At 41.2% G+C, this 25,586-nt stretch overlaps 1 protein-coding gene and 1 pseudogene across 1 annotated transcript in view; both read left to right on the forward strand.

The window, feature by feature from the left end:
* Nucleotides 1-25,586, forward strand: part of Hydin (HYDIN axonemal central pair apparatus protein) — a 416,625-nt gene that overhangs the window by 120,791 nt on the left and 270,248 nt on the right. The window contains exons 10-14 of the mRNA XM_008834989.1: nt 1,249-1,367; nt 10,655-10,878; nt 17,158-17,225; nt 22,165-22,400; nt 25,105-25,205. Of these exons, the coding sequence (XP_008833211.1) occupies nt 1,249-1,367; nt 10,655-10,878; nt 17,158-17,225; nt 22,165-22,400; nt 25,105-25,205 (748 nt within the window). The remainder of the gene's footprint in view (nt 1-1,248; nt 1,368-10,654; nt 10,879-17,157; nt 17,226-22,164; nt 22,401-25,104; nt 25,206-25,586) is intronic.
* LOC115070668 lies at nt 5,479-5,625 on the forward strand (annotated as a pseudogene).

Here is a 25,586-nt window from a genome sequence, read left to right on the forward strand (position 1 = left end):
CTACATGTTCTTAATTTTTAATTGATCATGTATTACCTATTTTAAAAAGAACAAAACACAAGAGCTGTTGGTTATGGGCTCTGTGCTGACCCTGGGTCTATGATAGATGTGGTAAAGCACATACTGTTGATGTCATTCCATGGCCTCCATGGAATGAGCTAGAAGAAGCTCTGCTGCTTGTAAGGGTCTGGATAAGATCCACAAATGAATTTTTCTAGTTCTCTGCACCATCTTAAACCTAGATCAGTAAGAGCAACATCTCAGCGTCTCATAGTGGTTCCTACTTAACCAATAGCACTTATCAGTGCTCACCCTCCTCAGGATTAGAGAAATCACCTTTCTTTATTAAAACTTCAGAATAATGTGAAGAATTGGTTAAATCTTTAATTATTTTAATTGACACAGTCTAAATATATGTGTGTGTATATATATGTTTAGATAGGTAGGTAGATAGATGATAGATAGATATAGATAGATAGATAGATAGATAAATAGATAGATGATAGATAGATAGATGGACAGACCATAGTATAATATTTGATATGTAGATGAAATGTGTAATGATCAAATGAGGGTGTTAGTATACCTATCATTCAAACATTTATCATTTCTTTGTGTTGGGAATATTCAAAATCCTTTAACTACTTTGAAACATGCAGTGAATTATTGCCAACTCTACCTACCCTGCTGTGCTCAGGAACACTAGAGCTTAATCCTCCTAACTGTATATTCATTTCTTTGTGATGATGCTGGGTATGTACCCCAGGGGCTTGAGCATACTGAGCAAGCGCTGTTCCACTGAACTAGACCTCCAGCCCCATCTAACTATTTCTGTACATGTTGCCAAGCCTTCTCTACACTCCCTCCTCTCTACCCTGCCCAGCCTCTCATAATCACTCTTCTTCCATCTATGTCTTTCGGATTAGCTTAAGCTTCTGCATCGCAGCGAAAACATACAGTGTTTGCCCTTCTGTAACTGGAAGTTAAATTTATGATTGTCTTTTCTCTGCTAAAATGTCAGCCTAAATTGCTACATAAAGTTCTCCTTAAAGGTAATAAGCTAGCAATATTACTGTTTCCTAAAGATAGGACAAATCTTCTGCCTTGGTTAAATTGCAGTTGCCTCAATATAGTTCAGGACAGGGGGTTGTTTAAGAAGCTTCATGCTTTACCTCGGTAACAAACTCTGGGTGATATGGGGGTAACAAGGCACCATTTGGGATAATAAATTCAGAATTTCTTATATAGGCCGAGAGATCCGCCTACCCCTCCGAATCAGAGGAGAAGGAATGGGACCCAGGATTCACTTCAACTTCGAGTTGCTGGATATTGGCAAAGTTTTCATTGGCTCCACACACTGTTACGAGGTGAGCACTGCCATTTGCTCGCTGAGGCTTCGAACACTACTTGGCTTTTGTTCTTTGCTTTATTTAGTTGGTTTTTATTTGATAGAAAATTTGCAGTCACCTTCCTTTTCTAAGAATGTCATTTCCACACTTCTTGGCCCCTTCTTACTTTACCAAAGTCATCAGAGCCATAGTTTAATTGGCTTTATCCTCCTCATTTTGTAGATTACAGAGGGGCAAAACCATAAATACATCTCCCCATCTGTCTGGTGCCTGTTCTCTGACAACAGAGGAGAGAGAACTTTTTGCATTTTCTCCAATGTCCTAATGAGGATAGCTGTTTTCACACTTCAGAATCTTCTCTGAATTCCCTCATCTCTAGTCTGTGTCTTAAAAAACCAGTTGCCACAGTTTCTGGAGGAAGCCTCGCTGCTTTCTCTTCCCAGTAACACAGAAATGGGAATGTTTCCTAGATGAACTTAGTATTCTTCAGGGTCAAAGTCATGCCAATGTCACCTTATCATAGGTAGACTTGTATCTAGGATGTTTATTCACCGTATCAAACAGTAGCCATTGAAACATGGTTTTTAGAATGTTCCTAAACTGTGAGTGTTCATGTCTTATGGAGGTGATACAAGCAGTTGTTTAATGAGTGACAAGTAACTGTCTGGGATTTATTGTGCATGTGGGGGGGATTTTTCATCCTTATAAAATTGTGAAAATTAGGATTTAGTATCCCCATTTCACAAGAAACATAAAGCACGTGTGGTTAATGCCCTCCACTATATTGCTCCTGAAATATGTTGATCTAAGTGCTGGTGCTCCAACTACATTCGTCTTATTTAGTCCTCACAGAAAGCCTATGGAGTCTTTTTTCTGCTAAAATGTCAGCCTAAATGTCTCATTTACGGGTGAGATTCTTGGTAGATTGGGTAGTGGGATTGCTAGTCCCACTTCCTGACCAAGAAGGTGAGGCTTGGCGAAGCCTTACCAGTTAGGTTACTGCTAGATAAAGCCCAACACGAAGGCTCAGCAGGTGCTCTTCTCCAGTACAGAATCTAGAACCTAGGCTCCTTCCAACTTCTGTGTAACCACTCCTAGCATGCACCTGCAAGATTTCAGCCTCCCCTGTATCACGCTAGAATAAGGGGACAGAGCACTGAGTGAGAAATGTACATGAGGTTTTTACATGAGGCAGCACTGGAGGTGGCAGATTGCACCTTCCATCATATGGGACTGCAAGAGAGGCTACAGAATGCAGTGGGCTGGCAGTTCAGAAGACCCAGCAAGCCTGAATGCCAGAGTTGGTAAGCAGCTTGACCCAGTCACTCAACTTGAAATTGTCATGAGCACTGGGCTACCGGCACCTCTGTTCTGTTCTGTGAACAGAGAAGGTGCTTTACTGGCCTTTTAGTCCTTCAGCCTCTCAGCACCCCATCTTTTCACCCTGAGCAATGAAACTCCGTCTTTCTACCCAACCTACAACTTGACCAGTCTAACCTGACATGGAGACAGTGTCCTTCATCCCCATCCCTAGGGTAATTGGTCTACACATGGCAATGTAAGAGGTAAACAGATGCTAAAGTCATGAGGAAAGGTGATCTATATAGGAACAGTGTGCATGAAGTTCATTGCCAGAATGAACTCCCTCTTATGAAGCTGTTGACCAGGGTCCTATAGACAATACTTTCCATTGTCCTTGCTCTTAGTTACCCACCAGAACTTCACAGTAAAGACCCCATTGCTGAAGACATACATGACATACATGAACTGTAGAACAAAAAAGGAGAAATCAAGCTGGTTCTGACTTCAAAGCCTCATCTCTGTCGTCTAGCTTTCATAGTGCTGAAAGATGCTATGCAAGCTATCCGAAGAAAAAACTTAGCATGACCCTTACCCAGCTGTGAATCCTGTGAACTACAACTGGCCTGTTAAGATACGCCCACCAGTACAATAACAGGACAAATATTATTGGAGCAACCAACTACTTTCTAATTGGATTTAATGTCCACCTCACAAGATGGAGCCTGTATCTGACATTGATATCAAGCTTAGGAGCCTGAGGCTAGACAGCCCACAGACCATGGGAGAGAGCCTAATACAATTATTCTGCTAATTAGATAGAGTATTAAGCTGATTTCTAATGACTTACTCTTATACCCATAAGATTAATGCACCTTTCAACTCTCAGCAGAGAAGTTTCCTATACAGAAGTTGGTGATTAACACAGAGAACCACACCTGGCCAATGTGCAGAGAACAAGAGGCTGCATACTGCTTCTCCATAAGTAGGATATGGATAACCAATAGAATATGTCAAACTTCTGCCTCCGAGGCTCAGGGATCATTGCTGAAGGAGGTAGAAAGATTGTAAGAGCCAGAGAAACTGGGTGACCATAAGGGCAGTTTTCCAGACAGCTTGTCAGTCAATTATACCAACTCACAGCAATGGTGACAGCATGCATGAGTAAGCTCAAGTCAGACAAAATCCCAGCGTAGATGTGGAGAAGTGGGTAGGAAACCCCAACCCTACCTGAGGGACTGTTGGCAACTGATGGCTGCTGGGAAGGGGGAGATTCAATCTCATTTACGGGTCAGATTCTTGGTAGATTGGCCAGGCTCCAGTGAGCAAACCCACATTGAAAGGCATTTGGAGACATAAACCTGACTCTGTAGGCCTTAATACACACACACACACACACACACACACACACACGAAATCAGTATTGGTGGGTACAGTTAGGGATGGAGGTCTAACTAAAATATATTGTTTTAAATTTGCAAAATTTTGATGAAAGATTAAAAAAAGAAATTATGAAATTCACAGATAGACACCATATACACACACACGTTTTAGAGTACAGGAAATGGTAGGGGTTACTAAGGGGAGTAGTGCAGATATGGGAGGGGATCTAAATATAATCAAAATATATTGTATGAAGTTGACAAAAATTCAATTTAAAAAATAAATGGGGGGAAAAAGAGAAGTCCACTGCATGGTGTTCAAAACATAAGGCATTCTGTGTTGCACTTGGGAGAAGAGCCCCTAAGATAGAGAAAAGCATACGACCACTCTTGTCCCTTGCTGTTCTTTCTATAATCTATCCCTCGTGAATCCTCCTTCTCCCTTACAGATTGTACTTTATGGATGCTAGATCGGGAAAAGACCTTCAGTTCTGGTACCAAATGGATAGGGTTCCCCTGCACATCATGAATTTCTTAGCAATTTAACAGATGTGCACTTTAGTCCACGACTTTGCACCCACTCAGATTTTAACTGTGGCGTGAACCACAGCCAGCCAAAGTGTTCAGTGAGGTGGTGCGTTGAATTGGACAGAGCTGAGAGCTGAGTAGTGGCAGAGAGGGACGTGATGAGGCACTTCTGGTGTGGGGTTTTACATTCTCAAATCATCAATGCTTGACACTTCTTGTGTTGGTCAAATCTATTATGTTATTTACTTGAGAAAATTGCTGCCTTTAGTCACTGCTGGCCTTAGCAGAGGCATAAAAAATAAATCATGACCTCAAGAGTATACAGCGTTGTCAGCGTAATTCAGAAGGAAAACATATGGGAGGTCAAGTTCTTTTATGTGTCCCTCTCCCAGGAGTTGGACTTCAAAAGTAAAAGCCTCGGGATCATGTACCAAACTATTGGCAGGATTTAGTATTCATAAATAGATGGTCCCTTGTCAAGAGTAAGAGAATGACCTCAGATTCTCACAAGTGGAGGAACTGGGGCTGGGAAGATGTGTCTGTTAGCAAAGTGCTTGCTGTGCAAGCATGAAGGACCCAAGTTTGTATCTCTACCATGCATATAAAAAGCTAGACATGGTGGCACATTCCTGTAATCCTAGTGCAGGGGAGACACTGAGGGGACAGGAGGATACCTGGAACTTGTTGGCCAGCTAGTCTTGCAGAATCAGTGAGCTCCAGGTTTGGTGAAAGACTGTCTAAAAAAATAAGGTGAAGGGTAACTGAGGAAGACAGCTGGTGTAACCTTTGGCTTCCACATGCATCCGTACACATAAGTACACACCTGCATGAACACACCACACACACACACACGCACACACACACATGCTGTAAAAACTCGCTGTTCAGCCTGTTAACCAAACAACAATAAAATGAAGTGAATACATACCTGGCAGAGGAGATACCATGATCAGGAAGGTGGTTTTCTAGGGTAAGGCTTATCCATTGCACTCTGGATGTGCTGATCCCTGGGATTTCCCCAGATGCTCAGCTGCATAATTTGGGTAGTGATAGCATTTGTTCTCTCCCCTTAAGAAACAAACAAACAAACAGAAGGAAATTTGGGCATGTGCCCAGAGAGAAGACCATAAAGTCACTTGAATGCCTTAAAAAGTGGCCTTCAAGTTCCCACTAGCATGTGTCAGTTGCCCCTTAAGTATGGCAAATTCTGTGCCCATTCGGTTGGACACTAGGGCTATAGGAAATCGTCACTGTCATTTATGAGTACTGTTTGCTAAGTACTATTCTCAAAATTAAATGAATTAATGAATTTAATCTTACAGCAATTTGAGAAGACAAATGGGGAAACTGAGTACAGAGACGTTAAGGAGATTGTCTAGAGTTGTATAACTAGGAAGTCAAAGGCAAAACTGGGATTTGAACCCAGGCCATTTGGCTACTGAGTCCTTGTCCATAGTTGCTTTCCTGTGTGGTCTCTTTAAAAGAGAAGAACAAAGCACAATTCAGAAGACCAGGATCTTAGAACAAGACTGGAAATCAGCATAAAAAGATGCACCGCACAGGAAGCAGCCTTTGCCTTTATTTATGTTTCTGCTTTGACGCACTGGCTGTCTTCTCTTGGCAGAAGTGGCTGTCATCCTCTGCAGAGGACACTGGCTTTCTGTCCTACCATGCTCTTCTCCAGAGCAGCCTGAGCCTCTGGGCTTAATCTCCTTTACTCCTAGCTGCACCCATCCCCTTGGCCACACCGTGCGCTGTCCTTCAACAAGAGAGGCACCATGTGGATTAGGGAGCGCTTCCTCTAGGCAGGGCACTGAGTATGCATCAACTCCTTTACTACAAATACACTCCATCACCTCTAAAATACCTTCTCAAAACAGGAAGCTAAGCTTGTCAACCACACTTTCTCTGTCCCACTCACTCCCTGGAAGTTTGCCCTCTGGGTTCTGTAATTAAACCCCATCACAACCAGTCTCTCCTTCAAGGTCAGGGTGACCTCTAATTATGCATAGAAACCTGTAACCTTTTCCTGGAGCGTATTCTACTGACCTCTGTCCACATTTGACTGTTCTGGGACTCCTTTGTTCATAGCTTCCAGCATGTTCTATTCTTCCTCAGCATGTTGCTGACATGTCTCACACTTTTCCTACTAAACTTCTGGAAGTCTCTGTGCCCTTTACATTCTTCACCTCACCTCAGCCTCCTCATGCTTGTGTGAGAAATATCTACCTCACCTGGCTACTTTATAGAGAATACTTGAAAGGTATTTTGATCAGTCTTGGTACATTGTGAGTATAGAACAGAAAAGTTTATTTGACTAAGTTCCAGTGTCTTGGGTGTGGATTATATATATATGGGTGGTACTGGTCACCCTTCTAGGTGTGAGGGCAGCATTGACAAAGAATGAAGGTGGTGTCTTTTATTTTTTTCTTTGAAGTCAGGAATAGAACTGTGTGACTGTGGTACACACTCATGCAAACAAATTGTGGGAGGAAGTGGTGGGAGCAGCAAATGGAGCCCAGCTGTGGAGGACTCTGTCAGGGGTAATCATCTTGCATACACACTTAAAACCTAGCCTCCAAATATGGACAATAGAATGCTGCGAGGTCATTGGCGTACATCTGTAGTAAAACAGTTGCTTGCATAAGAGTCTCCAGTCATCCATCCAACAGAGTCTGAGATGTAGATATTCCAGATGATGAAATCTCATAGCACAACAAAGAGAATCCTTGTCATCTGTAACTCCCAGTGATGTCTAATTTATATTCTCCAAGCTATATTACAAGCATAGGCTTCCGTAGCTCTTATTATTACTCTGTTCCGGGTTTTTTTGTTGTTGTTTTTTTAACAGTTTGTACTTGGCTTCAGTTTCCTCATGCATGTGAGAGAAATATCTACCTTCCTTTGGCTATTCCTTAGAAAATATTTAAAAGGTATCCTAAGAGTCTTCATCCATAGATATAATTATACATAGTCTTTTAAAAATATTTTATTAATTCTTTGAAAATGTCATATAATGGGGAGCTGGAGAGATAGCTCAGCAGTTAAGAGCATTGCATGCTCTTGCAGAGGACCCAGGTTCGATTCCCAGCACCCACATGGTGGCTAAAAAACGTCTGTAACTCCAGTTGCAGGGGAATCCAATGTCTTCTTCTGACCTCTGTGGGCATTGCATGGCACAGGTGCACTTACACACATGCAGACAATACACTCAGACACATAAAATAAAAATAATAAAATATTTTTTTTAAAAAAGAAAATGTCATGAAGCCGGGTGTGGTGGTGCACACCTTTAATCCCAGCACTCGGGAGGCAGAGGCAGGCGGATCTTTGTGAGTTCGAGGCCAGCCTGGTCTCCATAGTGAGTTCCAGGACAGCTGGGGCTACAAGGAGACCCTGTCTCAAAAAGACAAAAAAAGAAAAAAAAAAGAAAAAAAGAAAATGTCATAGAACGTATTTTGATCATATTCAGACTTCCTGCCCCATCTCCTCTCAATCCACCCCACCTCCCTAAACCCCCACCTCACTTTATGTCCACTGTTAACTTTTAAAAGGTCTATCTAGTCTAATTTGTATTTCCCAAATACTTTTGTGTGTGAGTCCATCCCCTGGAGCCTGATAAACCTACCTGGTATCACATCCTTTAAGAAAACTGAGTCTCCCTCTTCCAGCAGATAACAATTGCCAATAGTTCTTCAGCTATAAGGCTTCTTGCCTGCCTCTACAACTTGTGCTGGTGTTTTTCTGCATTAGGTTTTCACAGTATTGTGCATGCTACCATAAGTGCTGCAAGTTCATAGATGTAATTGCCATGTTGTGCCCAGAAAACACTGTTTCCCTTCCTTATATTCATCCACCACCTCTGGCTCTTACAATATTTCTGCCCCCTCCTCCATAGGGATCCCTGGGTGTCGAGAGGAGGTGTGACATAGATATTCCATTTAGGGTTGAATGCTCCACAGTCTTTTATTCCCTGCACACTGACCAGTTGTGATTATCTATGTTAATTATGAACTGCAGCAACAAAGAAGATTCTCTGACGAAAGGTGAGAGACGCACTAATCTATAGGTGTAACACAAAGCCATTGGGAGACAGTTTAATACCATGTCTATTTAGCAGAATATTAGTAGTAAGTTCTCCCCTATGGCCCGTGACCAGTCTAGCCCCAATAACAGTGCCGGGTATGGCTTCCATGTTATGGCATAGGCCTTAACTCCAATCAGAAAGTAGCCAGTTATTTCCATAACATTCAAATCACACTATTGCACCAGTGAGCACATTTGCCAGGCCAATCCTTATTTATTTTTGCTTGCAGGGTGCACAGCTGGGCAACGTTGATAATTATTTTTCTCTTTGGGTAGCATGCAGAGCACCTTCCGGCACTATGAAAGAAAGCTAGGTAGTAGAGATGAAGCTTCGAGGTCAGTACCAGCTTGATTTCTCCACGCTTGTTCTATGACTCACGTATGTAGTGTCTTCAGCAATAGCATCTTACCAAGTTCTGGAGGGTGACCAAGAGCAGTGGCAATAACCGGTATTGTTTGAAGGTCTGTGGGACCTCCCTGGCCAATGACTCCAAGAGACAGAGCTCATTCCTCTCATGGGTTTTTTATTTGCTAGTCTGTGTCTGGCAGGTGCAGTGCCGTTCTATACCCCATCCCCATTTAACCCTTCCTATCCATTAGAGAGAGTGGAAACTCTCTCTCCCTTTATATCACTGCATTTTCTCCCTCTCCTCCCAGGAAGTCCCCCAATGGCCCCTAACTAGTTTCCTGACCTCTATGTATTTTCCACTTGAAACACACATACCTAACAATTCAAAGCTAGCATCTACAGATGAGAGAGAACATGTGACATTTGTCTTTCTGGGTTTGAGTTACTTCACTTAGGATTATTGTCTCCAGTTCCATCCATTTATCTATGAATTTCATAATTTCATTTTTCTTGACAACTGAATAATATTCCCTACTTCCATTATCCATTCATCAGTTCATGGATATCTAGGTTGTTTTTATTTCCTGGCTATTCTAAAGCAGCAATGGACATTGATGAGCATGTATGTCTCTAGTAGGGTACAGAGTCCTTTGGGTGCATGCCCAAGAGTGGTATGGCTGGATCATGTGAGAGATTGATTTCTAGCTTTATGAGGAACATCCACAATGATTTCCATAGTGGCTGCACCAGTTGGTGTCCCACCTGCAGTGATAAGTGTTCCCCTTCCCTCTTGTCCTCGATACCATTTATCATCACTTGTTTCTTGGATCTTAGCCATTCTGACTTGGGTAAGATGAAATCTCACAGTGGTTTTGATTTGCATTTCTATGATGGCTAAGGATATTGAACATTTAAAAAATATTTCTCCATCATCTGCATTTCATCTTTTTGGGAACATTCTGTTTAGTTCTTCACCCTAGTTTCTAACTGGACTGTTTGTTGGGTTTTTGTTGCTGTTGTTGTTGTTTAGGATTCTTTTTTAGTTCTTTGTATATTCTAGATACCAGCCCTATGTCTAGCTGGTAGAGATCTTTTCCTGTTTTGTAGATTGCCTCTTTGATAGAATGATGATGTCCTTTGCTGTACAGAGCTTTTGAGTTTTATGAGGTCCCATTTATCAATTGTTGGTCTCAACACCTGAGCTATCAGAGCTCGTACACAAAGTTCTTTCCTGTGCCTATAAATGCCAGTGTGTATTCCCTGCTTTCCCCTCTATTAGATTCTTGGTATCGGGTCTTATGCTAAGGTCCTTGATCCACTTGGAGTTGAGTTTTATGCAGGGTGAGAAATAGGGATCTAGTTGCATTCTGTTACATATAGCTATCCAGTTTGACCAGACTTTTAATGACATGAGTAAAATTCAAATAACTAATTTCATTTTAAATAGGACACTGAAGATTACCTTGTGTCTTAGAAGTCTAATCTTCAAGCATTCAAGGCGTTAGACTATTCATTCCTTCCTGAGAATTTTCTTTGGTTTTAATTCCTGCAACTTCCACTGTGTTAGATGTTAAATAATACACATATATTTCCATATGCTTACATGAAAATGGACTGCATTTCTCTTGACCTACATTCACTCTTGACTTTTATTGACACAGGCAATCCTGTGCAACAAAGGCAGCATCGATGCCCTCTTCAACATGATACCCCCAACTTCAGCCTTAGGGGCTTGTTTTGTTTTTGATCCCAAAGAAGGCATCATTGGACCTGGTGGAGTCCAGGCTGTCCAGATCTCCTTCAGTTCTGATATCTTGGGGCACTTCGAAGAGGAGTTCCTGATTGATGTCAACAGGGCCCCGGAGCCTGTGAAACTGACCATTAGGTAAGGTGCATTTGTAACTAATATGGAAACTGACTGAAGGTTTTACCTATCTTTTGATAGGAACACTTTGGCACAGAAGAATGTGTTAAATTTCCAACTGTGTTTCCATAATGGACATCATTATAATATTTGAGGCACACAGGGTCTATGGCATGACCACTCAGCCCATCACAGTCATGATCATTTTTTAAAGTCTCAACGCTTATCTGAAACACTTCAAGATGTTGACAATTCCTCCCTCGATACATTTCTGTTTGTTTTAATATTAAAAGTTGGGCCAGGCATGGTGTTGCACACCTGCAATCCTAGAAACTGGGAGGTAGATTAGGAGTTCGAGATCATCCCCAGATCCATAGCAAGTTTGAGGTCAGCCTGGGCTACATAAGACCCTATCTCAAAAATATACTATAAAGGGGCTGGAGAGATGGCTCAGCAGTTAAGAACACTGGCTGCTCTTGCAGATGACCTGGGTTCAAATCCCAGCATCCACATTTCAGCTAACAACTTGTAGCTCCAGTTCCAGGGGACCCGACACCCTCTTCTGACCTCCATGGTCATTGCACAACATGGGTACACTTACATACATGCAGCAATACACACATACAGATAAAATAAAAATAATAGATAAAATATTTAATATGCATATATGCTATAAAAACTGGGATTGTTTTCTAAATGCTTGGATAGCACAGACCCTTTCAGAAGTTGTCCATATCTACTCTGGTCCATGACTTACATCCTTCAGGTGTGTATCACATAAGGATGAAGGCCACTTTTCCACTACATGAACATCAGCCCATTTCTTTTTATTAATATTTTAATTATTTTTATTTTATGTGCATGAGTGTATTGCCTGCATGTATGTAAGTGCATCTGTGTCCTGAAATGCCCACAGAGGTCAGAACAAGGTGTTGGATCTCCTGGAACTGTAGTTATGGATAGTTGCTAGTTGCCATCTAAGTACTGGGGGAATCGAACCCAGGTCCTCTGCAAGAGCAGTCAGTGCTCTTAACCACTGAGCCATATCTCCAGCCCCTCAGCCAATTTCTTATTACTGTAACAAGTCACATCATCTGGTCCCTCAAGGCTTCTTTATGATCTCCAGCAGATCAGCTCTTAAAGCTTTTGAATCAAACTTTCTGACTACTTGGTATTAGAAAGTATTGCCCAGAATCATTCCTTCTAAAACATCTTGCATATAAACAAGTCTCCATATCAAAAAATGGTGAAGATCAAGACTTAAAGCTCTACTCTGATGAATGTTTAAGATAACAAATAACCGTTATGAACAGTCACAAAAATCTTAACAATAAGCTACCAAACCAACGTGTAAAGAGGATTAAACACCATGATCAAATAGAATTTACCCAGAAATCCAAGGGTGGCTCACATATAAATAATCAGTCAATATAGTGCAAGGTGAATGTCATATACTATCAACAGAGTAAAGGAAAAACCCAAGTGATTATCTCAATACTCCCAAAGGGCATTTGCCAAAATTTATCACTCATATTTTAAAAAGAAAAAAACTCAGAAACAAATGATAAAAAAAATCTCCTCAGCATGAGTCAGATACCTAAATTTCAGGGCTAAAATTATGAAACTGTTAAAAGTTAAGCCCATCTAAATATTCATGACTTTTGATTAGGCAATGGTTTCTCAGACATGGCCCCTAAGCACAAAGCAACCAGAGACAAATAAATAAATTAGACTTCATCAAAATGTAAAGATTTATGCTTCAACACGCTATCAAGAAAGTAAACAAAAATCTACAGAATGAGAGAAAGTATTTGCAACTCATGTCTAATTAAGGAACTCCTACTAATACACACACACGCACAGAGAGAGAGAGAGAGAGAGAGAGAGAGAGAGCAGTTACAACTAAACAATAAGAAGACAGCCCAATTTAAAACCACAGAAAGCTTCTAAACATTTCTCTCAAGAAAGTATTCAAATGAGGAATAACATGGGAGCTCTCAGTATCAATAATCGTTAGGGAGCTGTAAATCAATAGAATCCACTTCACTACCAGGTGAGTAGCCATCAGAAACAAAAATGGAAAATGAGCATTGCTGAAGACATGGAGGACTCACAGCACTCACACATTAATGGTGGTGTGGTGGTTAATGATATTGTCAACTTGCCAGAATCCAGAATCACCTAAGAAGCTAACCACTAGGCATAACTGTGAAGGAGTGTAGATTGCATTTAAGCGGGAGGAGCCACTCTGTGGGTGGCTCCATTCCATGGGCTAGGATCCCAGACTGAATAATAAGGAGAAATCGAGTTGCGTGCCAGCATTCATCTCTTGCTGCTTCTTGACTGCAGATGTAATGTGACCAGATGTTCCTGCTGCTGTGACTTCCTGCTATGATGGGCTGTATCCTCAAACTGTAATCCAGAATAAACCCTTCCTTTCTTAGCTTACTTTTCACGTGTATTTTATCACAGCACTAATGAAAGCAACTAATACAGGTAGAAATGTAAGCTATTGCAGCCACTTTCAAAAATAGTCTGTCAGTTCTGCAAACAGGTGAACATCGTTACCATTTGGCCCAACAATTTCATTCCTAGTATATATTCAAGAAATGAACATGTAAACCTGCACAAATACTTGTATGGGAACATTTATAGCAACATCATTCATATTAACCAAAGATAAACAAAATATGGTAGATCTATTCATGTCACGTTATCAACCATAAAGGGGGATGAAAAAGGAATGAAGCATTAATACATGCTATGACATGGTACAATGGACGAACCTTAAAACAGCTAACAAGTGAAAGAAGCCAGTCATATGCATGCACGCGCACACACAGCATACATAATTCCACTTATATGAAACATTGAGAATATGTAAATTGATATGTTAGATGATGGTAGGTGATGAGAGGCAGAGGTGATAGAAGGAGGCCAAAAAGCATGGCTTTTGTTCTGAGGTAATGAAATGTTCTAAGATTGTGATTCTTGCACATTATCTGTAAATACCCAAGCTATTGATTTGTACACTTTAAAAGAGTGGATTGTGTTGCATATACATTGTATGTTAATGAAGTTTCATACATACATTTGCTTCCCCACTTCACTTCCTTTCAAACTTAGTGTTGCTTTTGTTCAAAAATATTCTAACACAGCTGGGTGTAGTGGTGCACACTTACGATCCCAGCACTCTGGAGGCAGAGGCAGATGGATCTCTGTGAGATTAAGACCAGTCTGGTCTACATAGCAAGTACCAGACCAGCTAGGGCTACAGAAAGACCCTTTCTCAAAACAAACAAATGAAAATTATAATACTTTAAACCATGAAGACTAATTTAGAAAACCTGGCATCTGTTGTCACAAGTCAATGTCTAGTTATATGAAAATACATGTATACTATAACATGTTTCCAACTCCAGACGTTATTATTTTGACTTTTATTTTGTGGGAACAAAAGAACTTTCCTGGGTCCCCTGTCCCAAGAAATGTCTATGAATTTAATATTGTAGATTCTATAATTTTGCTTCTTACTCTTTTGTTATCAGGCACTCCATTCCTTTACACCACATAATTTTGCTGTTGTAATGTTCCTCTAATTACATGGTGTGACGTTTTAAGCGGTTTGATAAACAATATTATAAAATTAATGTGATTTTTAAAAATCCCAACAAGCAATCTTTTAATATTTATTTTATTTACGTGTATGAGTATTTTGCCTGCATTTTAATGTGCACTGTGTTTGTGCAGTGCCTGTGGAAGCCAGAAGAGGGCATTATATCCCCTGGAGCTGGAGTTACAGGTGGTTATGTGCTGCCATGTGGCTTCTGGGAACCAAATCTAGGTCCTCTGCAAAAGCAGCAAGTGCTCTAACTGCTGAGCCACCTCTCCAGCCCCCCAATGAGCTATTTTGTTCTTTTTCTTTTGCATATATAATTATATAGAAGTTTTAACCAGAATATAAATATATTTTATATTCAATTTGTTTCACTTAAGTTACAATAGTAATACAATATATCTTTCTCAGTCTTTAAAGTTATAACAGGTTACTACATTTGATATATGACTGGGTCTTGGCATAGATGCTATTAATATTCAGAATATTCCTATTGGAATTCATGTGACCTCATCTAAGCCTAGATGGTATCATTTGGTCACCATTCTCTCTGCCATCAATGCCTTTGAACACATGTGATTTGCCTCTGCCTCTTTCAACCTCTGCATTGAATTGACTGCTTTGTGCACTTTTACAAGTTCTTTTCCTACTTTCTTTTGCCATCATGCCTTCATATACTTTTTGATATACTTGTTTCTTTGGCTCAGCCTGCAAAAGTTTTTTTTTCCAAGTCAAGTGGATAAGCTGTGAGTTTCTTTGATTTCATTCTCATTTGGTTCCTAATCCCTCACTGAGAACCAGACAGGCTTTTGGAAATTATTTCAGATCATTAGCATGAAGTAGAGTGGTCAGGAGAGCAGCTTTTAGACTTGAAACTTGCTATATAGAGTCTTGACTGTGGTCACTCCTCCCAGGCTTCCAAAGACCTCCTATCATGTGAGAGTCAGTGCTCCAGCAGCCAGAATATGTCCCATGGGGCGTCACAGGTATCTGTGTGTTTCTAACATTTGTGCTTTGCCACATATATGGGAAATTTGTCAGTTCTTAACCTTTGCTCTAGATACTTTAAAAGATACAGTTTATGAAGAGCAATGATTATTGTTTAACAAATGAACAAAAATACCTGGCTCATTAGCTCAAATAACTCATAGCTCTGCTATCACTTTGATCCTGGCCCAATAAGACCTGTATTGAACTTCCAACCTATATAATTATAAAATGATAGGTCTATGTTTTTTTCAGCTATCAAATGTGTGATAATCTGCTACAATGGTCCCCTGATTACATGGACCTTGCAGCATAGCATAAGATAATCTCTCCATCTTAAAATCAGTTAATTAGCCACCTTAATGCCATCTGCTACTTAACTCCTACCGCATCCTGTAAGCTAACATAAGTCATAAATTCTGGGGATTAGAATACGGACATACTTGGGAGCCATCATCCCACTAACCACTTTAGGTGCACTCAAGGTTGCAGAATCTATTATTTATTTGAAGCTAGAACATCTCTCTAAGATTGTGAAGCTTTGCCTTGAGAGAGAAATTGACCAACATGTGGATTACAGGGTCCTTCAAGGCCTCCTACTCTAGTCATCTCTTTTTTACTGGAGGAAGAAAAACTGAGTCTAATAGAGGCAAAGTGACCAGCTGAAATCACAGTGAGGTAGAAACAGGAGTGCAATTCACATAGTTTCATGGCCATGTGGGACAAGTATTGGTGGCATCTTTGGTTGTTTTTGAGGTTTGTTATATGATTAGACTTAATATAATTTTAAAACATTATTTTTTCTTTGTTAATGTCATACATGTATATAATATTTTTTTTATCATATTCACTGCTTATTCCCCCTCCCGCTCTTTCTGGAGCCTTTTTCTTCTTCCCAACACATTCTTCTCCTATTTCCATGTCTGATTAAACAATCACCCACTGAGTTTAGTTACTGTTGCTTGCATGAGCACTGGTGTGAGGTTATTTACTGGACCATTAGTGACTAACTTACCAGAGGCTATACCCCGAAGAAAAATTGCACCTCCCCCTTAACTGCCAATAGCTCATCGTGTGTCCCTCCACCATCCATGCTAGCATGTTAACAGGCTTGCTCTTATGCAGGTCTTGTGTAGGCAGCCACAGCTGCTGTTTTCTCATGAGTGTAACGGCCCGGCCCTGAGGCATCCAGAAGCCAGCTTCTCCCAGCACTCCTCCACATCCTCTGGCTCTTACATTCTTTTTGCCTCCTCTCCCGTGATGTTCCCTGACCTTAGTAGGGGGGTTGATATAGGTGTCCTGCTTAGAGATGAGCACTCAACAGTCACTTATTCTCAGTACTTTCATCAGTTATGTCTCTGCCTTAACCTGTGGCCAATGCAAAACAAAAGCTCTCTGCCTCTTGAGTGCTAAGATTACAGGTGGCCACCACACCTGGTCAGCTTTTATGTGGGTGCTGGGAACCTGGACTCTAGTCCAAATGCTTGCTTGTACTTTATCCACTCATCCATCTTTCCACCCCCTGGAAAACAATTTTACAGATCGCCGTGATAGTCTATCATATGGTAGTTTAATAGATTTCATAATAGAGTTCGTGCCAAGGTTTGATTTTATTCTGTACCTTCTTCCTGGTTTTGATCATTACCTTAATTAATTGGATTCTTTCACTATTCCCCCAAATTGGTTTCTACTTTCAGAGGCTGTGTCATTGGACCTACTTTCCACTTTAATGTCCCTGCTTTGCACTTTGGTGACGTTTCCTATGGTGAGTAACTTTCCATTTTGTGTGTGTGTGTGTGTGTGTGTGTGTGTGTGTGTCTGTGTGTCTGTGCGTGTGTGTGTTCATGTGGAGGGTGGTGCACATGTGTGTACATGCACATGAAGGCTGGAGGACAGCCTCAGGTGTCATCCTCAGCAACACCACATGCCTTCTCTGAGACAGAGTGTCTCATTGGCTGGGAGTTCACCAATTGGGCTAGAGTGGGAAGCGAGTGAGCCCCAGGGAGCCTCCGGTCTCTGACTCCCCAACACTGGGACGCAGGTGTGCGCCACTACACCTGGTTTTTATGTGGGTGCTGGAGATGGAACTCAAGTCCTCATGCTTGCAAAGCAAGCACTTTATCAACTGAGCCATTCCCCTAATTCCTAACTTCCATTTTAAATTTAGAAAATGGATAGGATAATTTTGTCTCTATGTAGGAGGAAGAAAGCTTACAAAGCACTTCTCTATCATTTTTAATAGTCAAGGAGGCTCTCCCTCTGTTGCAGTGGCATTTGGTGTTGCTTCTCAAATCACATGTAAAAGTAGTAACAGACCTGGGCACTAAGGGCTGTCATGACATGGCTATCTCTCCTCTTCCAGCAGCGAGAGCAGAAACCTTATGCTTCATTTCACTGTGTGAACATTCTGCTCTCTGTGTATTTGGGGATTGTTGTTGTTGTTGGTGGTGGTGGTGGTGGTTTTGTTTTGCTTTCTTGCAGTGCCAGGGATTGAACCGAGAGCTTTTCACATGCTGGGCAAATACTCTGCTACTCTCAGTCCTGCACTGTATCTAAAAGCAGATTCTGATTCGCCAGCCGGGCTGCACAGCAACCTTCTCACAAAGATGCTCTCGAGTGTAATGTGAACTTGGTGCGATTTGAGTTGGGTTCTGCTGCTTCAGTCTGAAAACTGTACTGTAGGTTTGCTGTCATCTCACTCAGTTGCTTCTGAGCCAGTGATTTCTCCCTGTCTAATCTTCCCCATTAATAAAAACGACAATAGCATCAGCAGCAATAACTCTAGTGATTGGTTGTCTTGTGGCTTTTCACTCCTGAGTGGATAACATGTAGCAGTGTGTTTAAATCTAGCAGTCTTGTGCACTGAAACCATTTAACATCTCCAATCTAGAGAAAGATGCTCTGAGCCTTGAAACTGTTAAGTCATCTGCTAAAGTCACACAGCATGGATAGGATTAGCTTTCATTTGAGACCTGCCATCAACAGGGATAATGTTGCACCCATGGGGACAATAATTGGTTCTTGGGTGGCGAAAACAAACTTGTAATAATTGATTATGACCTTCCGCTTTCCAATCCTGCCCAACTAAATCCTGTTCCTTAATACTGAATTTCTCTTGATAGAATTTAAACCTAATTTAAATCATATTTAATGAGTTAACTTGCTTTGACTTATAATTAATTTGTCATATTTATAAAGTTATAATGAGGAAACAAGATAGGGAAATGCTAGTTGAAATTCATATTCTCTAATACTTTCCGGTTTGTTGCATTGTTCTCCATTTTTCTACTTCATTTTGAGTAAGCCTGTCTACTTTGGAGAGAAACAGTTCTTTAGGAGAAAAACCTAATCATAAGGTCTGGGGCAATTGCTTTAACATTTGGATGATATAAGAGATTTGCTTATCCAGAAAACATTAATTTATATGATGCCCCCACATATATTACACTGCATAAATCACAAAATATAGGTATATAGATTTTTCCCCTCTACTATGGACCTTCTGCAATATAAAAAAGATTATTGATTTGTATTATGAATTCCTCCTGTGAATAGCTACAAAACTGCCACCTAATTTGCATAATGATCCACCCACAGATTCTCTTTGCTTTGTAGAGATTTGTCATTGACTAGAAACAGTAGGAACCCCTTATCTAAAATAACCAGTGGAACTCCCCCAAACCTCTCTACTGTAATTTAATTTCCGGTCATGCATGTGACTGGATTAGTATGGTACTCTCTTTGGGTAGCGCCCAGCATTTAGTGGTTTTGGGTCAGGTAAAAATTTAAAAAAGTTGAAGAAGAACTAAATCTTCTGAGAATGTTGTCCTTTAAATTGATATGTAAGCCCTGGAGGAAGGATGGGCTGTCTCTGTGCACTCACACATTCTGTCCAATCATGTTAATTATTCAAGGCTTTTACCTACAGATGATAACTAGAACTGTACAATACTTGCATTCAGATGGAACTGTAGATAGAAGAGTGTATGACTGAGGGCAACCACAAGCCTCAGAGTAGCATTCTTACTAATAAACATTCAGTTTTTAACTAACTGGCATCTCCCTCCTTGGGCTTCTTGAGAAGACTTGGGCATGTCACAGACATTGGTACAGGAACTGCTCTAAGGAGCCTATAATGAGTTTTATCCTATAGGAAACTTCTGGCTTCAGGGAAGTGGCCTGGGCAATGATTTGGAAGATGGTGTGACTGTATGGTCCAGTTTTTATACTGCCTAATGTCACATTTAACCCACAATGGTCAGGTAAGATAGGATATGGTTTCAAGAGTTATTTCAGACCAATTCAGAAAAGTTGGATAACAGCAATTACATGATTGTGAAGCTGACTTTCTAGCAGTTTCACTAGAATTTCTAAAAAACATCCTTCAAGAGAAGATGGTTCAAAGTAGAAGAGCAGGTCCTATATCCAGGAGAAACATGCCTTCTGTGGTCAGAGATGAGTCTTGTTGCTCTGGAAGTGGTACCAACACAGTAGCCACCTAGGGAATCCAACCACAGGTCAGTTTGCTTGTCCAGCAAAGAGCTACCTTTCTTTTAAAAAGACTGTGGATCTGGGTATGGTGGTGCATATCTTTAATCTCAGCACTCAGGAGGCAGAGACAGATGAATCTCTGTGAGATTGAGGCCAGCCTGGTCTACATAGTGAGTTCCAGGCTAACTAGGGCTACAGGAAAACTTATAAAACGTGAGTCTCACGTCTTATGAAAATAGAAGACAGGGCAGAAGGCTGTAATGTGACAGAGATCTCTGAGGGAGATCTGTTAGTCTCTAACTGGCTCAAAAGCAGATCATCAAGTTTCTCATAAGAGGCTCTTATTCTACATTGTGTCGTCAGTCAACCCTGACAGCATGTTCCTCAGACAGGACCAGAACAAACTGTCACTTCTTAGAAAGTTCTAGGTCAAATAATGGACAAAAATCACATGGGCTTCCCCTTTCACACATTGGCAAATAGAAGTGAATATGGTCCTATATTTAAGAAATCTGCATTTTGGGGCTAGAGTGATGGCTCAGCAGTTAAAAGCACTGGCTGTTCTTGCAGAGGCCGAGGTTTAGTTCCCAGCACCCACGTGGCAGCTAACAACCATCCATAACTCCAGTTCCAGGGGAATCCAGCAACCTCTTCTGACCCCCATGGGTATTGCACGACACCAGTGGACTCACATACATGCAGGCAATACACTCATACACATAAAATAAAAATAATAAGTAAAATATTTTAAAAATAGATGTTTAAAAAAGAAATCTCCATTTTATGGAAAAACTAAGGCAAAATATACTTTTATAAGACAGCTCAAAAATAGAGGCTGCCTCTTTAGAGGAGCCTGGGTGGTAATAAAGGGTTTTATTTTGTATCACTGTTTAATCTACTATATAGCAAATACATGATAAATATTCCTCGAATGAATGAAATATTCCTATTGATTGCAAGATTAAAAACAGTGTTTAAGATGTTACTAGGGAATACATATGAACAAAGTGCATGATATTCATTTGTGAAAGCATTGTAATGAAACACATTTTATATATGCATTGAAAGTTTATTTATTTATCATAATTTTATGTGTCTGCACATGTGTGTGTGAATGTGGAGACCAGAAGTTGATTTTGTGTGTCTTCTTAATTACTCTGTTATCTTATTTTTTGTTTGTTTGGTCTTTTTTTTTATGAGAAGGGTCTCCCTGTAGTCCCCATTGGCTTGGAACTTGCTATGTAGGCCAGACTGGCCCTGATCTCACAGAGATTTGCCTGCCTCTGTCTCCCAAGTGTTGAGATTAAAGGTGTGTGTCACTTCCATACCCTAAAAGGTTTTAAAAAATAATAATAAAAGATGGCTATCAGTTAAACTCTATGTAAGCATAGGAACCTGGATTTGATTGCCAAGAACCCACATAAAACATCTAGACCCAGTGGTGCACTGGAGAGGTAGAGACAGGAGGGTCCCTAGGTCTTGCTGGTCTGCTAGTCTAGCTAAATCAGGGAATGCTAAATTCAGTGAGAGACCGTGTCTCAAAAAATAAGACGGAGGAGCTAGAGATAGTTCAGTGGTTAACAGCACTTCTGCTCTTCCAAAGAACCTGGGTTTGGAATCTAGCCCCCACCTGGCAGCCAACAGCCAACTAAAACTCAATTTTCAGGGGATCTGATGCCCTCTTCTGGCCTCCACAGACACTGCACATATGTGGTGCACATATATACATGCAGGAAAAAATACTCATACACATAAAATAAAAATAAATAAACCTTTAAAAAATAATAAGGTAGCAATAGCTGGGCATAGTGATACATCTGTCTCTATTGGGAGATAGAGATAGGTGAATTTCTATAAGCTTGAGGCCAGCCTAGTCTACATAGCCAGTACCAGGCCAGCCAGGGTTAAAAAAAATTTATTCTGCAAAAAATAAGGTGGAGAGTGATTGAGGAAGTCACCTCATATTAACCTATAACCTCCACATGGATACATTTACACACACACACACACACACACACACACACATGCACGCATGCACACACACACATACACACGCACGCACGCAAACAAATAAATAGCATATTTCAAACAAGTTAGAGTTAAGTAATGATGAATTGCATAGACATTCATTAAAGATGTTGCTAGGGGAGACTGTTGGCCAAGGAAAGCTATCGAGAGGGGCACTATTTCTCATCTCATATTTTGTTTTCCAGGATTTCCTCATACATTGATGTGTTCCCTCAATAATACATCATTGGTCCCCATGACCTTCAAACTGCGTGTGCGTGGGGATGGCGATGGCTTGAAAAGCATCCCAAGTTACTCACCTGAGTCAGACAGCAAAAGACAGTCCTGGATCAATACAGAAGTACCTACTACAAAACCAAAAGAATTCACCATCACTCCCAGCAGTGGCAACATTCGTGCCCAGGGGTTCACTGCTATCAAGGTAACGTGCACAGCCTTCTGCACACACAGCCAAGCATCCCAACTTTCAAATAGCCACTGGGATCTCACCTAGGGTTCTCTTTCCAGCAAGAGCCTGCCAAATCGTGCAGAACAGCGGGCCTATAGGAAATAAGTCTTTGAGGCAAGGAAACCAGACCCAAATAGATTAGGCAAGGAAATTCACACTACTGGAATTACTAAGGTCAAAGTCTGCTCAGGCAGCCCTAACAATCCAGGATTGGCTCCCTGTCCCCAATAAGCCATTTAAAGAGACAAATTCCCACACTGGGAAGAGGAACAAGAGATCCAATGACACCCTCCCCCTCATTTGTCTTGGGGTCCTGACATAAGGTTTGGTTTAAATAGAGAGCCAGAGGTACGCATAGCTAAGCAGTTCTGGTCAAGGCCTGGTGTTGCCCATCATCACTGTCGCAATTCTAGTGTCTCCCGGAAGGTGGTCCAACCAGTCATCAGGACTGTGGGAAATATTTTACCAGGAGACAAGTTCCCTTCCGGATAGCACCAGGCTTCAGCCTTCTTCCAGCTTGAGATTCCAGGGGTTGTGGGGAGCAGATTCTAGATTCTTGGGTCTGACAGCCAAAGGGAGGGATGCAAGTGTCTCATTAGAATATTCTGATTCCTGCCAGGCCAGTGACACTCCAGTGGCTTTACATGAATCTAGATGCAGTACCATCACCAGAGCTGTGGCCTCTAGATATTTCTAGTGCAGCTACTGCTCTATAGAGATGATCCATCCATTGGCACTACCATGAAAGAGTGGAAGAACTCAGACTTGTGCTCAGACTCAGATCCTTCATACCAGGAAACAGCCAGATCTATGCCATGGTGATAGCCAGCTCACTCAGATGTGTCATGTAAATCTGGGTCCCATGGCAGTAGTGGGTGTGATGGTTCCTTCCATCAGGGCTCTGTATGTAAGTCCTCAGGAAGAGAGATGAGGCGAGTGCTCAGCACTCCCCCACCACCTGAGGCTTGGTCTGACATTGGGACAGCACAGTGGCCTCATGGTGCCACCAGCAGGGCTACTTCACAGCTAACTGCAAAGGGTTTTAGCAGCCTTCCTTCACTTTCACTTCTCCCTGTCAGGTCTAGCAACGTTGAAATGATTTTATGCTTTCTGAGAAAGAAAGACTTCAAAGCTAAGGTGTTTAATTTTCTCTTCAGTTATCACCACTGAATATTATTGTTTACTTGTTATTTGTTTTGATTTGATTTGAGACAGGGTCTCTCTGTAGCCCTAGCTGACCTGGAACTAGCGGATCTGGAATGCACAGAGATCCACTTGCCTCTGCCTCCCAAGTCCTGGGATTAAAGGTGTGTGCCACCATACCTGGTTATCATTAATTAATACATTCTAAGACAACTATCGTTTTATCCTCCAAGTTTGTTTTAGCTGTGTCTCAGTATCCTACGTCAAATCCATTTATCTTGGCTCTTTTCTAGGCATTTTCAGGTCTTCCATGGGCTTTCCTAGGGTTTAGGGCAGAGTTGATCATGTCGCATAACATTCTGCCAAGATCACTGGCTTTTCCTGGTAAGAAGCCCCACTGCAGTGGGTCTGTTTTTTACGTAATGCAGCCTCCATGTGATCTGCATTTCCTTTGGGCCCTCTGGATAGCACAGGAAGATCTGAGGACATAGTGTGTTTCTGTCAGCCTCCTGCCAGAAAGAACCACTTGATTTTCTTCCTACTGACCACAGCCCCAGTGCAAAAACAAGGGGCTGCAGTCATATTGACATTCCCTACTTGTCCCCAAGTCTGATAATTTTTTTTTCCAAATAAATGGCTTGGAAATTCATTTCCAAATCAAATGACCAACATCTCTATTTTTTTCATGTATATTTGGAAAATCTTTCTCCAAGCTTAATTTTCCCTCCTCATCTGTACTCCAGCCAGGTCTGTGCGGACCCAGATTTGCATCCGGCAATTCCCTCTGCAACCCAAAAGATTTTAATTAGTGCCTGATACATAATTTATAGACAGAAAACCCTTAACCAATGCCAGAAGTTGTTTTCCAGACTAACAAGTATCTCTTCCAGTACAAATCATTTTAAAGCAATTAAAAGTTTGTAACGAAGCCTAAACGTAAAGTTTCACAGCAGTAAATAAAAACACAAGATAAAATGTTCTGGAAAGAGGCTGTCCTCAGGTGGACCTGGCTTTGGAGTTCACTGTTTTCTGCTCAATAATGCAAATGGAAAAGGGCAAATTTTTAGTTAAAAAGACTGATTTCCACAGCCAGTTTCTGGAATAGACATGATTATTTTTATTGACTTTGGTGTCAGAGAAAATTCACTGTACTGTCTTATGTTGAAGTTCTATAATTTATGTAACCCCAGAAGTGAAAGGAACAATTTAAATTGCAAAAAAGTTTGTTTGATATTTCTCACCCTCCACAGTCATTTTCTCCCTTGTGTGGATATATAAGCCCCCATGATTCAAAGTCACCTTAGAAATGAGCCTACCTGTTGTGCAAAGAGTCATTAGGTTTCTAACCCAGGCTTTGAAAACACCCAGTATGCCCTGACTCCACAGTGTAACTTGTTCAACTAAAAATATCAAACACCATCTATCCCATCCAATAACACACTTAGAAACTGCACTGATGCGCACCATCCTCCCTGGCTCCTCTCTCCCCTCTGTAGAGAGCTGACCTTTAACCTCTAAACCTTTTTCTTTCTAGGTGACTCTGTGCTCCAACACTGTGCAGAAATATGAGCTGGCACTGGTGGTAGACGTGGAAGGTGTTGGACAAGAAGTGCTTGCGCTCTTAATTACAGCCAGGTAGTACTCACCTGCTCCTCTCTGCCAGAGGCCCCCAGGGCCAGGGTTGAACTGCCTCCCACAGAGCAGCTGACCTCACACTGCATTTGCCTGCCTCCCTGGGAAGGGAAACAGAATCTGATATGCAAAGAACAAAGCTTTAAAACAGAAAATATTTTCTCAAACAGCTTTGGTGGAGTTACTAAGAGCCAAAGGGCGGTGCGTGTGTGTTGTATTGAGTGTTCCAAAGCATGTAACTAAAAGGTTTCAGCAGGTAGAGGTGATGAGTTGCTGAATATTGTTTTTCATGCTGCTTTCAGAACCACCAGTGTTATACATCAGGTAGGCGTTGCTTGGATCCTGGCAGCAGAAAGTCCCTTTAGCTGACATACCACTACTCCA

Source organism: Nannospalax galili, unplaced genomic scaffold (assembly GCF_000622305.1).
Source record: "Nannospalax galili isolate Female #2095 unplaced genomic scaffold, S.galili_v1.0 scaffold56, whole genome shotgun sequence".
Taxonomy (NCBI): Eukaryota; Metazoa; Chordata; class Mammalia; order Rodentia; family Spalacidae; genus Nannospalax; species Nannospalax galili.